General features: G+C 40.0%; 1 protein-coding gene across 1 annotated transcript; it reads left to right on the top strand.

Moving 5' to 3' along the window:
• Positions 1-551: 551 nt before the first annotated feature.
• Positions 552-8,495, top strand: SAXO1 (stabilizer of axonemal microtubules 1). Its single transcript, XM_051643053.1, has 3 exons — positions 552-589; positions 3,104-3,306; positions 7,433-8,495. Exons 1-3 carry the CDS (start codon positions 567-569, stop codon positions 8,383-8,385), a joined length of 1,179 nt encoding a protein of 392 aa, XP_051499013.1. The 5' UTR covers positions 552-566; the 3' UTR covers positions 8,386-8,495.
• Positions 8,496-15,905: the final 7,410 nt, after the last annotated feature.

Here is a 15,905-nt window from a genome sequence, read left to right as displayed (position 1 = left end):
ACCCCTGAACTGTTGCTGACTTGTCTACACAAGTGAGCTCAATACGTGGGCAAAACAGTTGAATGAATTTATGAGAAAGGAACAAAAGGAACATTAGAGTTTCTTGTCCAGCGCAATATGGCATACTTGGCTGTGTGCTTTTTTCAGCTAGGTTAACTTGTTTTTCTTAGGCTGTTTCTGTTGGCTTCACAGACTTGTTTGACTGCAGGCTGTCATAGTAGACAGAAACAACCTTCTCTTTGTGCAGGTTATGCTTTTGCACTTTAAATAATCAAAGCTGTAGCAGTCATGACAATGCTCAGTTATCCACTGTTTCTTTGTTGCAATCTGCAGCTGACTCGTACAATGAGGTATTACTAACCATCTACTCTGAGTCACTAATTCCTGTGCTGTTTTTTTTCCCTTGCAGATGTCACCGTTGTCCACATCTGCCCACCAGACCCTATGACAAGAGAGAGAAGCCATGCCTGCTGTCAGAGTACATGGAGCGATACCCCCTTTATCCCATCACCACTCCCAGAGGCTCATTCAAGCCAAAGGCAGCAGGCAAGAAGGAGGATGTAGCCATGGAAGGCATCTCGACTACAAAGTATGGAAAACAGTGAAAGAGTGAGGACTGAGACTTAGATAAAGTGTGTGTGGGAGATGGCTAACAGAAGAAAGAATAATTATTAATTTTCACTAGAGGACCCTGAAAAAAACAATATTGCAGTTGTACAAACACTCATGAGTGCTCTGAGAATGAAAGTCTGAGTCAAGCTGATATAGTGGAGGCAAGCAGCTATTTTTCTTGAGTCTGAGATGTTATCTGATCAGACAATACTGTAGATCAGACAATGGACTGCAGAAGCACAGTCATGTGCCAAGCTTTTGTCCACAAAAAAAAACCCTGATGAAAAGTAGAAATCTGATTCCTTTAATATGAATCTGAGAGCTTCCCTTTCCTCAAATAATGGCTGCTGCCTGATCTTAACCTTTACTCTCTTTGTAATTGCAGGCATAGTTATCTTGCTTTCTTTGAACTCAATTAGACCCAGGAGATACCAATGACTATTAATAAAATCGTAACAGCTAACATCAGCTCTCATACTGACATGGAGGTTCTATCAACTCCTTCCCAACCTATGCCTTTTTAAGAGCTGTCAATTCAAACTACAAATGTGGCTGAAAATACCCGACTTACATTTGGGATGCCTCTGTCTTTGTGGGAGTTTTCAGCAACAACTCAGAGGGTTTCGAAGAGCAGACTTCACTTCTATCTATGTGTTCCACCTCCAGCATGAGGTGCAGCAGGTAGACACATCTTTGTACCTGCTTATAACTAAATTCTGAGTTTACTGGTGTCCCCTTAAAGCAAATGAGGAGGGGCAGCCACCATGTGGGGCCTGTCAAGGAGTTGCTAGAAATGTAGAATTCAATGAGCAAAACCATGCTTGCTCAGACAAGGCTAGTGATTCCCACAGTAACTGTTAGTCCTGGAGTTTCTTACAGCTTCTGAGAAGCAACCTGAAAGAGCAGAAACTGCTTATACTTGCTTCTCAGAGCATGCACTCTTCCAAAAATGTAAAACTTGCCTGCCCTTTTAAGAGGATAAAACAGCCTGAACAGTTAGCCATTGGATTGCAAGTCTTACTATCCTCTGGGCAACACTGGTAAGAAAATAACAGCATGAAAGTACCTAGGCCTACTGGAAAAGTGCTACCATGTATTGGAGGGCTGCTAAAAGCTCTAGTTCTGTGTGGCTAAACTCAGGAGAGAATGAATTGACTGGGTAGATGAGAATGACTGCAGGGACTGTGAGGCTAGGGAACACTGAGTTGTCACTAGTCTTCTGTAACAACGCTTTGTTGAGAGTTAGGTGTGTCATATTGTAACAGGTTAAGGTCTGGGAGTTGTAGGCAGCACCGTTTTTCATGGCTTCTTGGATGCAGGTTGCCACTGATTTATCAGCAGATCAGTCTTTCATCTGTAGGTTCTGTTGTATCACAATGGTTGGAGTGGGAAAAGGTACTTACCGTGCCAGAAAACCCTTGATCAAGGGTCAAGAATTGGCTGCCTGTGGTCTTACTTGCCCCTGGTACATGCTCAACTGTTTCAAACATGGGATTCTGCAGTGTACTGTGAGTGGCCTGGGAGAGACTCTCTCTTACTGAGTCCTCCTTGCTACAGACAATGCTGCATGCCTGTTATACTCCTGCTTGTCTTTTTTTCGGCTTGTCTTAAAAAACACATTGGCTTTAAGTTGCTGACAGAACTATGCCAAGGGTATACAATGTGTGTGATATCTACAGAAGTATCTCTTGCCCACCCAGCATTGCTCCAGGTGCTCAATATGAATATTAGAATAGCTCCTGTACTGACTGTTTTTCATGTCTGGGCCAATGGTGAAAACAGATCTGCACGCCAATGGACACATACTCTGACATTCGAGACTGAATTCACTGGTGCCTGGCAGCAGATTCTCTCATGTGTACCAAGGGTTGTGGGCAATGAAATAGGCTCAGGTCAGTGAATGTTGGATGGTGATGTTATTTTATTCTCAATTTTGTTTTTGTAATGTTTCGTTGGAGTTAAGTAATGCTGCTACAGTATCTTAAAACAGCTCTTTTACAGGAATATCTGAGAAAAAGCTGATTGTCTAACCATGCCGATGCTTATTTCCTCAACTGGTGTAAAACTGTTTTGGTGTTATTTCCCTATCCTGGGCTGAAGTGCAGTACAGTTTATTGTCTGGGAAGACTATTGTTGGCTCTCTCATGTTTCCTATACAGACTAGATAGCATGCTATAATTATTGGGCTTTTAAAAGGAGGTAGGTCTCCTGGTATGACTCCACTGTAGAAAGAGATAGCTCTGTGTAAGGCCATTAACCTCACTGCATAGAGAGAAGGGGAAACCTAGCCTGCCTGAGATTGTCCAGAGATGCCTCAGTTCCTTTTTCAGAGTCCAAGTTTCCAAACACGAAAGGCTTGTGTGTTTCATTAATTGTTTGTATCCTCTCCAGACTTTCTTAGGCTGTGGAAATGAGGGGAAGTATAAATTGTTGAGGAAAAGGAATGTATTTTTTTCTGAGATGAAAGACATAATGAAATTATTATTCACAGGAGAGATTACACAGCTCACGAAGTGTTGCCAAGGAAGATTAAACTACGTGAAATGTACGTCAAGAGTGATAAGATTATGGATTTGACCTCCACATATAAACAAGATTATAATGCCTACCCTATCTGTCAAGTACCTCCATGCCTCCCCTATGTGACAAGACACATCCCCATAGCCAAAATGGATACAAGAACCACTTATGAAGGTATGTTCCCTTACAGCTTGTTTCAGGACATCACCCGTAGCTCCATTTTTTAAGAAGACAGATCATAACAGCATGCAGTTTATATTCCTTCTGTGTGTACCAACAAGCTGTGCAGGAACCATACAGACACAAATTGTTGAGAACAAAGTCCTGCATTAATGATAGCACCGGGATCTCTGAACTCACCTCCTTTGCATATCTAACAAGCCTACATGCGTCCTAGGGCCATGTGAACTCCTGCAAGTGGGTCCAGCAGCATCACCCTTATGATATACTGAACATACTCTTGATACTCTGCAGAACTGGTCCACACATCTAAAAACAACATAGAATGTGCCAGGTCTAAGCGTGTCATGAAGCATGGGATTCTTTTCTCTGTGCTGCAGAGTTCATCTGTGGAATCATGAGCACAAAATTCCCACATGAATGTCCAAAGCACTCAAGCTTTACTTCTGGTAAAACAGGTGAATTGTGCATCTAACTATGCCCTTGTTTCTTGGTAGCAATAACTTGGTGCAGCAGTAACTTTGTCTTTGCGGGGACTTTATTCCTTTCCCTTCACCAGCTAGAATTCTCTTCTGCATGCACTGGAAGAAAACTTCCAGTAACTGTGCTAGATTTGGTATTAAGTCCTAAGTAGAAATCAGAGGATTTTTCCTCCCCTCCGCACACCTTCCAGCTAGCTAACGTTGCTAAGCAGATAGCTTGCTTTTATGCATTACTTAAATTAATTTAATTTTATATTTTATAGTTTTATTTTATTTTTATTATGCTGTGCAAATGTAAATGCTTATGATTGGTGCTGGTATTGAGATTTGAACCAATGTAAAGAAACAGTTTTTTCTTAAAACTCAAAATTATAAAGGAAGTAAGAAAATAAAAAGTATATGAATGCAGTGTTAAGATTACCCAGCAGAAATGACTGAAAATCTTATTTCAGTGCAGCTGCATGTTTGCAACGGCATAAACTGAAATTTTCAAATTAAGCATACAGGAAACACTGTACCTTTAGAATTACTTGAGTCATGAAGACTATGGCTCACAGGTGCAAAATACCTGTGAATGCACAATTTTGAACACTTTGTTTTGCACAGTGAATGTCACCAGATGGTATTCCTTGGAATAACTTCAGTGAAGCTGATAAAAAAAGGCTGCTTAACACAAGCAGAGGTTCATTCCTTCTGTGTTTGAATATCGTTAACTGTATCTGAACCGGCTGTATATCTTTGCCTTTTGTCAGTGTTCAGGTCAGCACCTTAACTGTTGTTCTAGAGCTATAATAAAATACATCACAGCCACATTTGGTTATAATTTGCAGTATTTTCAAAACACTACAAATGGAAATCTTTGTCCAAACCCCTTCAAAATCAAGTTGCATATTGAAAGCACTTTTTTAAAGGCTCACAAAACCCCAAGTTTTCATTGGCCTATTCTCTAAGCATTTTTAGGTGTTACTGATCAATATTCAAGTGTGAAATTTTGAAACATGCTATTTAATTAACTATCATAATTCATTTTTTTAAGCAGCATACGAAACAGTGCTGCAGTGGTATTAAATTACCTTTCCTAATATATTGTCATACTCCTTTGCACTAAATATACCATACACCAAATGACACTGTAGGTTTGAGATGATGCTATTGCATATCACAATCAATGTCAGATGACTTTGCAACTTATTGTTTAAAAATTCTCATCTTCTTGAAGCTACATATATTGGTGTTTCTATCCATATGTAGGTATGTAATCCAATTCTAGTTTTGTCTTTCTTGGTTAGAGTGACACATGCCTAACTTTCCAATAACATATGGTTTATGTCCTCCGTTCCCTCCTGTACTCCCTAATGTTTTCAAGACTGTGCTACATGGGAAACTATTAATATCTATGGGAGAGGAATTAGAGTTAGTATAGAATTGTAACATAGTTTGAAGGAATAGTAGCACTGCCGGCTTACACTAAGTAAAATAAATTTGTAATGCCTATGAGGTCTCCAAATGTGTAGAACTTGTAAACTTTAAAAATTGAAGACAGATGGACTTGCTTATCATATTTTTAATATTTTCAAAAGCTTGGGTTATGTCCAAAATGCACAGACTATTTTCCAGCAAAGATGATGGAAGAACTAAAACGTTTTTTGATAACTCTTGGTTGGCACTGGAAAAGTCAGATCTCTGAGTGAGCTCTCAGCTAGAGATGGACTGACTGGTGTTAACTTCTCACTTTTTAACACTATTAATGCATTTCCTGTAACGACACATGTCTACATACTTGTGGTATTCACCCTACTGGACCATCTCTCCAAGAAAATTACGTCCCCGAGGCATGGGACAAGGTCAGCTGCCCACCAGTGAGGTTGTGCCTGGACGTCTCCTGTTCCCATAGAGAAAGGAGCATCCGGGACATTTAAACACCCCTGGCACTGGCAGGGTATGCAGCCGGGGCTTAAGTGGCTCCAACAGTGTCAAATAAGGGTCTATGCCAGTGCACAGAGGGAGACCCATATTCTCAGGTGACGACACCAATTAGCAGTGCAAGGGCAGCTCTGTACCCAAGGGCCAAGGTTCTCACTGGGAGCAGCATCAAGCTTGTGGCTACTACTTCCTCCACTGTGGCAGAGCAGAGCAACTTGATTTGAAACAGAAGAACTTTAAATAGACACCTTAATTGAGGCAAAAATTTGCTTTCCCTTTTGGTCAATGTCACATTGTAATGAACACATCCGCTGTGTAAATGTGTTTGGGCAGTACAATTGCCACTGCCATTCAAAAGGAATAACTCTGTTTGGATTGGAGAGTTCAAATATCCTGATACCTAAGTACATCATTTACTCTCTAGTACTTTGAAATTCAGACTTCCTTCCTGTACAGAGTCAGCTGGAAGCTTATTTGCCTCATGCCTCTCAATGTGGTTTCAAAGGAGGGAAAATGAAGAAATAAATACTTGGGTTAGCTCCAAGACTATTTAATTTCAACTTCCTACCTGTAACCATAATATTCTCTAGGGGAAGTTGTACAGGATTACTAGGAAGGGGAAAAAAAATATTGTCTTGTGGCTGCAGCACTGTTTTGAGAATCAGGCAGCTTTGCAATAGATTTCTAGTGTGACTGACTGCAAATGTTTAAGTTTCAGCCTTTTTTTTTAAATTATTGTTATTTTTTTTTTCCTGGTATCCTGCTGTGGATGTAAGGTATGAATTTCTCTAAAATGCCACCTAAAATGTTTTCTTAGTAATTAACTTGGATAGCAAGATTTCTGGAGTGTGGACCATATCTGCAATGTGATTGAATACTTATGTCAGTGTAGGCTTGGTCTGCAAAATCCAGCACAGTTTTTCTAATAAGGAAGAACTGGAGAGAGAGTTACAAGTTCCTTCTTGGTTCCTTCTCGGTTCCTGCTTGTACTGACAGCTTGTACTGTGGCTTGAATGCCACAGAGAGCAAAGTCAAGAGCTGAGATGTCACACAGCTTAGCCTGCTGACATCAAGATGAGTTGCAAAGCCATGATCTCAGCAAACAATAGGCAGCACCATATCTGTGCTGATGAGAAATCAGGTAATTCCCAAATGAGAGGGTAAAAAGTGGAAGGATAGGTCTGCAACTTGGTCTATAAAGTGTTCTTGCCACAGGGATACTGTGGGAGACACCTGCAGAGCCTGCTGCAGACAGGGGCATGCTTTGCCTGTGCTCTGAAGCAGCCACAACATAGCTGCAGCAAGGTCAATGAAAGGGGTCAAAGTCAGTGACATGATCCTCCACTTTCATGATTTCTGGTTCCCTGAGCATGAGGATATTACCCACTCAGTCACCTGCAGAAAATATCTCTGTGAGACTGAGAACCTAATTTAATCTCCCCTCACTGTATTTCAACATCACTACAGGTATGGGTGGGTACAGGACTATTTTCATTCCATTTTCTGTGTAGATGCTAAGCAGTTCCAGGGGTTAGCATGCTAGCATACAATTTGTTCTATTAACAGTTCTTTTAATAGGATTTGTCAATCATTACAACATCAACAAATATTTATTGTAGTAGAAAATGTAATATTCAGAACATAGCATGGTATGTGCCTAAACTCACCAAAGAACTTCAGTTGAGCACTTAGATAGGAATCTTCTTATGTTTCAGATGACTATGTGCTATGGAATGAACCAAGGACAGAGATGATCAAACCAAACAACACATTTTGCCCATCAGAAGAAGCATTTGACCACAGAACCATTGCCCAGGATGACTATGTCTACAGGGGGCCAGTCACCACTCAGAGCTGCAAACCCATGAAAATGGACCAGAAAAGCAAGGATCCCTTTGAGAATATGAGCAGTTATAGAGCGAATTATGTGCCACATCTTCTGGAGAAACCTTATGTCCATAAATATGAGGAATACAAGGCCAACGAGACCCCATTTGATGGTCTCACTACCCACAAAGCCTCTTACAAGGGGCTGGCTGGTCAGCCAGCCAAGCTGGCAAAACCACTCCAGCTGAAGTTTCCCCATGACCTTCCATTTTCCTCTACAACCGAGTTTCAGGAAAAATACCAAGCTTGGCCACGGCTTCCTGTTTTCAGAAAAAAACCTGCTGTCTATCTTCCTCCTCTGGAGAAAATGGACCTTCATACCACTACTCAGATAAATTACAAGCCCCTAAATGGCAAGCCAGCCAAGATATGTCGAACTTTTGGCAAGATTAATAAAAATACGGAGCCGTTCAACAGCTCTTCTGTAATGAAGGAAGACTATAAGCCTTGGCTGTGCAAGAGACAAGAACCTATTGTTCATGCTGTGGAACTGACTTTCTCGTCAGAACCGATGGATTGCTTGACTACTTTTCAGACCCATTATGTGCCTCATCCACTCACAGTTACAAAGAGCTATAAACCTGCCTGGTCACGCCCAAAGCATCACACTCTGCTAGATGCTAAAACCATCTACGCTACCAGCTACACACCAAAAGACATTGTTAAATGCTTGGGCTCCTACAAAGATCCACCTGGTTATGTCTTTGAGGGAACTGATGCTGATGGTCACAAGCTCTATCTCCCTGCTTCCAAGAGTGAGTGCCCACAAGGTGAAAACTGAAGGAAAAAGAGAGTGAATGCAGCCTTCTTGGAAATGGATTCAAAGATCAGGGCCTCATTGAGCTACAAATGACAGCTTGATTTTGTTTGTAGATTTCTTTTCAACCAATTACTGATTACATATTTATCATAAAATAAACTTAGTTCCCAGGCATTGGCATCTGGTCATTTACACAAAGGAAAAACATAAAATCCATGGAAAAGTCACATTGATTCTAGCTTCTCTGTTTTTTGTTTTTGTTTTTCCCATTCCTCCTCTGCCCCCTTAAAAGTCATGGCTAGAAAATAATGTCTGAGATCTGACATTATCAGTCACACCTAACAGAAACACCTAGTAAAGGTACAATTACTGGATAAGAATTATTGAAGATTGCATCTTCATTAAATGTGTCACTGTGTTGCCCAGAGGTAGACTATCAGATATGAGGCTGTCATGCCAAAGATGCTACCCTAGGCTGAAAACCTGCAAGGGAAGTGTTGCAGGGAAAGCTCTTCACTGTAGGATGCAGCAGGGATACTAGAAATAGCAAAGGGTTCACATAGGCATATATTACTACAGTTCACCCAGCAGCTGGACTTATTAATACAAGTTTGGCCTTTTTGATAAGGCCAGTATTAAGCTCTTGACCAGAACTGATAAGTTCTGTGCCCAGGGTGCTTTTCTGTAGGCTTATGTCTATTACATTAGCACTGTGAAGCTTCCTGGCTTCTTAAAAACGTCCTACTTTCATAAACCATCCTCTGCCTTACTCCTGGCTGTTCTAGCTGTTTCCTGAGTATTTAGCCCAAGTGCTATGTAGAGCTGTTGCATGATGGAGGAAAGGCTGTGTCTCACCATAAAACAGCCTGCATTTAAAGAGGAAATGGAAGACAATTTTCTGTATAAAAGTATTTTCAAATTTTTGAAAAGCTTTGAAACTCATTGGGATAGAAGTCTTCCATAAATTCTTGCAAGCTAAAGCCAAACATATTCCATCTGGAAACATGAACGCTTAATCTTGATATTGGGAAGTCACTGAAACATTCACCTAAGAGGCACAGAGGTTTTGCATCACCTGAAGTCCTTAAATAAGTCCCAGAGGCTTTTTTTTTTTTTTTTAACAATATTAATAGTTCATAATTATGTGCTCGCAGCAGGAAAAACTAGGCAAATCTCTGTAGGTTACACTCTAAAAAAGGGCCAGACTATGTAGTCACTGATGGCTCCACACAGCCTTGTGACAGCAGAATAGGCTATCGTTTTATGCAGGAAAGCTCCCCAGGTGTTCTTTCAAAACTTTGATGTGAAACCAACAGCAAATGGGGAGCCAGGAGTATGTAATTACATCTTTATTATAAGTTAGTGTTGTTTGGTTGTTTTTATTTTTTGCTGGGTGGAAGCTGGTCTTATAAAAATGGCTATCAATGAAATATGATGCTTAGCATTAGTAATTGCTGGGTTTGAACACTGGCAACAGAAGTTTTGATTTTGCAAACAGTGAGCCAGCTCACAACATCATTAAGCAGATATGACTGATAAAATTCCAGCACTTTCACAGCATGAGACACAGTCTTGTTTTTTTTCTTGACTTATACCTAGATGTATATGTCATGATTTGTATATATATATATAAAAATATATAACACTAAGGAACAACATGAGTTTACTTGAATTACTAAAGCTGTGGTTCCACAGAAATGAAAGCTGATTAAAGCTTGGGCTACTGCACTCTCACATTTCTCTCCATCTGCTGCTGCATATTTCCCTTGTTGTCTCTCTTTCTGGTGACATTAGTGCTGTCTGACTGCATGCTAGGCTGGATCAGGAGACTGACATGGCTGAAAGCAAGCCAGTATTTTAATAAAGTTAATACCCATTTACTTAATATCCCTGAACCAGTGCACCACAGAGTTGCACAATTACCAACTTGGGTGTAGGAGTTTGGTGTAGAAACAAACATATGGCTCAGGTAGCCCAGACCTGGCTTGGCTGGAGCTACTGTGGAAGTGCATTTCCCCTTCCCAAACAAGTTGTTCAGTGCCTCCTAGTTTGCTGTTGCCCTCAAGCAGAGCCTTTGTGTGCTGAGTGACCTCCCTTGGATGCAGAATTTGTTTAACCCTGTCTCTGTCAGCCTCCTCTTCCTCTCCCAAGTGGAATATTGAACACTCAGTGAGCCTGTTCTTCACATGGACAGGGCTGTGCTTCTGCTCCTCCTGGCTTCCTGTGCAGGCAGCAGTCCTTCCTTTGCTCCACAACACACTTAAGGTAAAGGAACATCTTTTCATCCTCTAGTTTAATTTTGGTTGAAACTGGCAGTGTCACTAGGAAATCAGCCTAAGAAAAAGTATAATTTGGGGGAGAATTGAGGTATTTTCTACAGAAAATAAAGATGGGTTGCGCTGCAGTACACAGGATTTGGTTGCCATTTTCATGCAGAATTAATTAATGGTTAAATATGAGCCAAAGTTAGTTTTATTTATGTTTGTGACAGTCAAATTTAACTTTTTCTAAGAGTGGTTACAACCTCAGAAAGAAGCAAGTACAAGCTAAAAGCCCTGAAAAAGAGCTTAAAAGGTCACTGAATTGTACCACAGGTTTGTGTAAAAATTGTTTTTGAATTTCAGTACAGAAGGAGAAGGAAAACAATTACTATTCTTGTGTGCATGGTAGGACCACAGTCTAGATGCTAGTGCTTCATGAACTGGCATCATGAAACCTCTCAGATGCTTTATGCTCTTGCAGCCACGTGTATCTGCAAGGACTGCGAAATCCAGTGCCTCATAACTGCAGGAGGAAGTCCATCTGGAGAAGACTTGCAGTTGACAATAGTTGAGAGATCAAAAAAAATCAGTAGGTTATATTCTTATGGTCTAGAAATACAAACAAACAGAAAATCTGTGAAAAGTTTACCACTATAAACTCTAAAAAGGGCTCCATCCGATGCTATAGATTGCTAGAGAGAGCAAATTGTCAGCACCTCAAGTGTTTCAGAACTATGGAGAAAGGGCTTAAAGACAAGTGGTGAGCATAAGGGAAGCTCAGAGGGAAGCTACATCCATCCTGAGCATGGTACTCTGGAGATAGAAGGCAACTGAACTTAATGGTTGAAAAAGTAAACCCTTTCTTTGCAAGAAAAAAGAAAAAATGGACTTTCTTGGGACATGGGTGACATCCCCCAGGGGAGCCAGGTTATCTCTTTTGGAGAGAGACATATAGGCAGAGAACTGGTGTCTGGGTTCACTGGAATGGAAAACTTCCATAACAAATTTTCTGAGGTTTGGTTTTGGCTGATTCCATTACAAATCCTTCTTTCCTCTACTGTACTAGTGTCTCTACTTTGGAAGCAGTAGTTTGTGACTCCCTTCTTGGTTTTGTGGGGAAAGACTGCTTTGAGGTAACCTGATTTTCATTTTTCCCTCTGACTGCATTTCTGTTTTACAGATGTTTTGAGCTTCATTCAGCAGAAAGAAAGAGGGTAAACCTTAAAGGGGCAATGTTGTGTTTGTCTCTAGATTTCCTGTTTCCACACGATCATGGCTGCTGTGCTTTCAGGAGCAAAGAACTGTCCCCAGAGATGTGAGAGGTCTCATGCAGCATGGTCGAGTGCTATTCCATAGGCTTGGAAGTGCTGCTTTGCTGGACGAGAATGTCCCTACTCTGCTTTGCTCTCTGCTAAAAGAGAACAGTGCCTGTGGCATCCTTCCTGCACAGCTGGATTTGATTTGCTGTGATTTGTATGTAGTGGGTTAACAGGGAGATTTTTCTTTTTTGGTAATAAAATCACTAGTTTGTAGGCCATTAGTTGAAAACTGACTCCATCAGTATTTTGGTAGGCAAAGTGTTTTAACAAGCATCTGCCAACCTCATGGGCTATTTATTTAAACCAATAATTTATGGCTTTTTTAGAAAAAGCACCATGTTGAAAAGGGTGAAGGGAAGTCTCCATATAGTCCAAACCAAATTACTCCTCAGCCCAACCATTAAGCACTTCCTTAAGAAAAAAGAAACCTAACCTGGCTCCTCATTTGGAGAACAAGCCATTAACGGCTTGTCTGGTGTGATCCTTCTGGTTCAGGTTTTATTATTGTGCTTTGACTTTGGCCCTAGGGAGTTTGTAAATGAAGTAGTCTCAGACCTCATGTAAGACCTAAAAGCAGCAGACTACTTTATAGAATTAAAGAGGGTAGTAGTAGGGAGTGGTTTCCCACGCCCATGTCATCCTAAGCATGTGTGGATAACTACATTTTTACTATGCAATCATTCACATCCTACTGCTGCTTAAGCAAATAGTATTTATATGTAGCCAGAATACAATCCTCCTGTGTCCCCTTCTCTTTTAGCCACATAAAACTGAATACTTTTATTTATATCTACACAGATGTAAAGCTTTACTTTGCAAAGGTCTTAAAGGCTTAAGCAACACTCCCACTTTTTTCCCCTCTCCTAAGAGGTAAGCAGTGTGTTAGCAGGAAGGATGGAGAACTGCAACCTGAACAAGCAGCACACTGTTCATTGTTTTGGCTTATGAGCTCTAGTTACTAGTTTCCCAAACCTTATGCCTTGCCCAAGACAGCTTAATTGCCTCCCCACTCCTCTATGGTTGCAGGGTACCTGCCCTGCCTTAAAAGAGCAGGCTTCTGTCCAGGCTCTGTTCAGCTGGGACCTCCATCATGCTGTGCTGCAGCCCTCCCAAAGCCTTAGACACTGTCAAATGCCTTGTCTATAAGCCAGTACCTGGGAAATCCGTGTGTCTGGGGGAGCATGGAGGTGACATGAGAGACAGACATGTTGCCATGTCAGCTACTTTATTTTTTTGTCAATTATTTTTGTTATTGGTCAGAAGCTTTTTTCTTTTCTTTTCTTTTTTTTTTTTTTTTCTGTGCTATCCCTGTTTCTTCCTCTATAAAATCTTTTTTATATGTACATGAGCTAATATATGAACTCAGAACAGTGAGCAGTTACTGTCGGTGATCCTACTTTAAATACATCTTGTGAGTTACTTTGTACTCTGCTTTGTTAGTTTCATTTTTCATTTGAAATAAATCTTTCAGGTGGACCCAGCTGTGATACTTTAATGTTAGGCACTTATGTACTCTCAGAATTGCTATCTCAGCACCTAAAATGCATTGGATGGCTCAGTAGAGGTTGTTCCAGGTTTTGTAACCACTCTGAAAAAAAGAAAAAAAGGAGAAAAACAAAAGAGAAAAAAAAAAAGAAAGAAAAAAAGTACTGGAGCCTGTGACTTCATGGACTTTCAGTCTTTATCAGTGATCACTGAATGAAAGATGAGGCTGAGCAGTGTGTCTGCTTCTCAGAGGGGCAGATGGAGACTAAAATTTATTGTGTTCAATAATATTGAATAATATTATTGAAGACAATAATATTGTCTTCATGTGTGAAGTTGAGAATGTGAGCAATTAAATCATACCTCAGTGAAAAGGTGGGAGAGGATAGAAATAAGTATTGTAATCAGAAGAGGAAATGTTGAGACATGGATTTTCCCTTTATAAATCTGAAGAAGGATGTTGGGTTGCATGTTATTAAAACACTTCAGTGACAACTTTATGCAAAAATTTGATTAAAATAATTATGTATATGACCAGGTTTTAGGTTTCATTCTGATTGACTGGCGAGAAGATGCTGGGTGGAGATGACGAAAAGAAGGGTAGGTGAAAATGATGATTAACCAATATGTTTTTAGTGTAAGAAATGTATAAGATCAGTAGAAAAAGGATCGCTGATTGTCCCTTCCTTCAATATTTTGCAAATTAAAGTATTTGACACCTTCTTTGGTTTAGTTTTCATAGACAGAGGAAATAAATCTGAGTCTGACATCACATGACAGGTACATAAAAATATTAATAAATATACATGTACCTTTAAGCAAGAGGATGAAGGGAATGGTTAAACCAATGATTCCCAAACTATGGTCTGCAGCTAATATGCAGAGCCCCTAGTTAGCTTTAGTAGTTCTGAGCTTCTCATCTGTGTACACAGGTGATCTGTGAGAAAATCTGACATTCAAAGCAGTTTCAAAGCTTCTGTGTTAAAATTAGATAATTCAGTGACTGAACTTAATTAATTCAATTACTAGCTGAAATTATCAGTGACTGGCCGACAGCTGCCATTAGGAAATTATAGGGGCTTCTGTGGTCCTGAAATCTGGAAAAGAGTAAGCACTTGGCTCTCCTTTTTCTACAGAGAGAGGTGTCTGCTTATGCTGATATAGAATAATAAAATATGTTTATGAATAACTGTTTGGACACCAAAGAGCTAGTAAGATAATAATTAGCTTTTTTATTTCATAGAGTAACTTGCAAAAAGGTTCGTAACTTAAAATGAAATACAGCTTCAATTGCAGTCTGTATGACTGTGGCCAGATAGGAAAAAAATGTCCAGATAAAGGTTACTCTGGAAAACTCTGCCTATGGCTTCTATGGTTTTAAGAGTGTGTGTACAGACATGCTGCACTCATGGAGCAGTTTAGCTGTGCTTATCTTGCCACATAACGGGGCAGGACCAGGTCCCCTGTGGGAAACCTTTCAGCATGGCATTTTTACTCTTGTTGCAGATTTTTTTTTCTTTTTCTTTGAGGAAAATGAGTTGGGAGGACAAAACAGGAAGCTTGTTTTTAATGTTTTGAAGGTGTTTTGACTTGACTGGTAACTATAGCCATACACATAAAAAGAGAATAACTATTCTCTTGAGAACCAAAGCTGGCCTGCTGCTCTTTTTAAGTCAACACCAGCCTCTATATTTGTTTTACTCAAAAAGAATGACCAAATTACCATTGTCTTCAGTACTGTTGCTTAGAAGTCTTTAGGTGTGGTGTTTGGCTTGCATCTCTGTGCATGTTTATGTATTATTTTTCCAGTAATATTTACTTGCTGTGTAGGTGTCTAAAAAGCAAACTGCTAGCAAAATTGTCAGTAAATCAGAGCAAAATCACTGTTCCCTCTTAGAAGAGACATTGTATCATCTGTTGGAAAAGTGCAAGAGCAGAACCAGCTTTGTTTTCAAAAGCTGATTTTGTCTTTCTTAAGAGAAAACTCTTCTGCTTTATTAATTTTGTTTCTTCTTTCCCCTCCCCTCTGTAATTCTGATCATTAGCAAGATTCATTTTACATATATACTTGATGCTTCAAGGAGTTGTAAGCTCCATTACTGAAATCAGTAGTGTCCTAAAAGGAAGGACTGAAGTAACAGGGGCTTCTTCATGCCATAGTTTGCTGAGGAAAGTCACAAGATATCTTTAAGCATTGCTGCTTAAAAAGAAAAAAAGGGAGTATACTTTTACTGATTTCTAGGACTCTACGACCAGCACTGGTGGCTTTATGCTTGCAAGAGTGATAGAGGCAAGACAGCAGGAAAAAAAAAAAAAAGAATAGGGAAATGATTAATTTAAACAGATCACAAAGACACGGTGCAGAATCTTAATGGCTGGAGACTTAAAAACAAGTGAATACATCCTCTTTCCCCAAGGCAGGTAGATAATGTGTGCTTTGTGTAACAGCTGTGTGCTGTTATCATAATACAGAATA

The sequence above is a fragment of the Apus apus genome, chromosome Z (assembly GCF_020740795.1).
Source record: "Apus apus isolate bApuApu2 chromosome Z, bApuApu2.pri.cur, whole genome shotgun sequence".
NCBI classification, from domain to species: domain Eukaryota; kingdom Metazoa; phylum Chordata; class Aves; order Apodiformes; family Apodidae; genus Apus; species Apus apus.
This window is presented reverse-complemented; position numbering and strand designations above follow the sequence as displayed.

Excerpts from the sequence above, each read along its gene's own strand:
- SAXO1 (XM_051643053.1), top strand. The coding sequence starts at position 567 with ATGGAAGGCATCTCGACTACAAA. Across the intron at positions 590-3,103 it reads GAAGGCATCTCGACTACAAA|GAGAGATTACACAGCTCACG; the intron begins GTATGGAAAACA and ends TATTATTCACAG. Across the intron at positions 3,307-7,432 it reads TACAAGAACCACTTATGAAG|ATGACTATGTGCTATGGAAT; the intron begins GTATGTTCCCTT and ends CTTATGTTTCAG.